The sequence below is a fragment of the Stegastes partitus genome, unplaced genomic scaffold (assembly GCF_000690725.1).
Source record: "Stegastes partitus isolate 25-593 unplaced genomic scaffold, Stegastes_partitus-1.0.2 Scaffold1526, whole genome shotgun sequence".
NCBI lineage: Eukaryota > Metazoa > Chordata > Actinopteri > Pomacentridae > Stegastes > Stegastes partitus.
Genome location: NW_007579257.1, coordinates 31,392 through 32,997, shown reverse-complemented (window position 1 = coordinate 32,997; position 1,606 = coordinate 31,392). Strand labels below are relative to the sequence as shown.

The following is a 1,606-nucleotide window of genomic DNA, read 5'->3' as shown; positions in this document are numbered from 1 at the left end:
TCAGGAAGGAAACACAAACTAGCAGCTGCTGCTGAGAGACGACTGGTCAGGATGGTCAAGAGTCAACCAGGAACCAGCAGGAAGCAGCAAGAAACAAGTTCAGCTGAACTGCAGTGATTCTGTCCAGGAGTCAGAGATGGACCAGAAGCTGGTGGACGGAACCAGAAGAACCCGACTGAGGAGAACATGGACGTTGAACCAGATATTAACATTTCTGTAGGTTTATTTATGATCCAGCAGGTTTTGTCATGTTTCCAGAAGACCTTTAATAAACCTATGAAAGAACCAGAACAGTTCATTGCCCTGCAGACGGTGGTTCCGTCGGTGAGGAGCTCCAGACTGACGAGACGAACACTAAACATGGACTTCACAGGAATCCTTCAGTGAAGCCTTCAGGTGACTGCAGCACATAAACACCTGCTTCTCTCCTGCTGTCCTCGTTTAAATCAAAGTGTCTTTTCTGTGTATGTTCTTTTAGAGCAAAGAAAAAAAAAACCTGTTAAAGTCCTTGTGCTTGTCCAGCACCAGTGGTTCTGATTCTGGTATTGTACACACCAGCAGCATGGTGACTCTTTACTGTCTCCTGGCAGCCACAGCAGCCAGTTAGTAGCTGTCCTCAGACTGTCCATCTCCCTGCAGCTGAAGAAGGTGACCAGCGTGGCCAGTCCTCAGGCCAACCCCCGGGCCGTGGACAGCTGGGTGGACAGCATCAGCGCCCTGCACCGCTCCAAGCCTCCGGCCAGCGTGCAGTACGGCCGGCCGATGCCCGACATCGACAGCCTGATGCAGGAGTGGCCGGCCGAGCTGGAGGAGCTGCTGGGCCGCCTGCAGCTGCCGCCGGCCCGCCTGCAGTGCAGCCTGCCGCAGTACGCCGACCTGGTCTGCTCCCTGCTGGACATCCCGGTCCACGGCAGCAGGATCCAGGCGCTGCACCTGCTCTTCAGCCTCTACCTGGAGTTCAGAGACTCGCAGCACTTCACCCGCAGAGCCTAGAGAGCAGCTCAGCCGGGCCGAGGACGAGTTCAGGGTCCGCTCTGTCGTCGGTTCTCTGGCTGTATGCCGTCACACGCAAACCAACAGTGTGACAGATACCAGTAAATACCAGTAAATACCAGTAAATACCAGTTAATGTCTCCATTCATGTGCACTGGAAGGTGAAGTTCAGGCTTCAGAGACGACAGCAGTGTGAAGACCAGAGCTGAGCAGTGCTGCTGTTTGTTGGACGTATTTACAATCACTTCGATAAGGATGTTTGAGTGATGTTGGACAGCTGTCTTCGTTTTAGACCATGTTCAGTCAGCTCTACCAATATGAGTCATTTAGACATTTTGGATCCTTTTTTTTCAGTAAATCTAAACGGGTTTTGTAACTGTGGATTTTTGGACACGTTTTTTCATTTGGACCAGAAGCTTGTAGCCTCCACTGTAGGTCAGCTCAGTGTTTTCATTTCATTCTGCTTTTGACTTCCACAATTAAAGGACTCATGTTCTGAATCTCTGAGAGTCGCTGTGTGTTTATAGATCACTCACACCACAGGGCTGAACTACGAGGCCGGACTGGTGTGAGCAGCTACGGGAAAGTTTTTAGTGTCACGTAGGAGGTGTCT

At 51.2% G+C, this 1,606-nt stretch overlaps 1 protein-coding gene across 1 annotated transcript in view; it reads left to right on the top strand.

Moving 5' to 3' along the window:
* ift46 (intraflagellar transport 46 homolog (Chlamydomonas)) overlaps nt 1-1,493 on the top strand; it is a 4,873-nt gene extending 3,380 nt beyond the window's left edge. Inside the window, exon 6 of the mRNA XM_008300316.1 lies at nt 640-1,493. Coding sequence (XP_008298538.1) covers nt 640-993 — 354 coding nt within the window. The 3' untranslated portion in view covers nt 994-1,493. The remainder of the gene's footprint in view (nt 1-639) is intronic.
* Nucleotides 1,494-1,606: the final 113 nt, after the last annotated feature.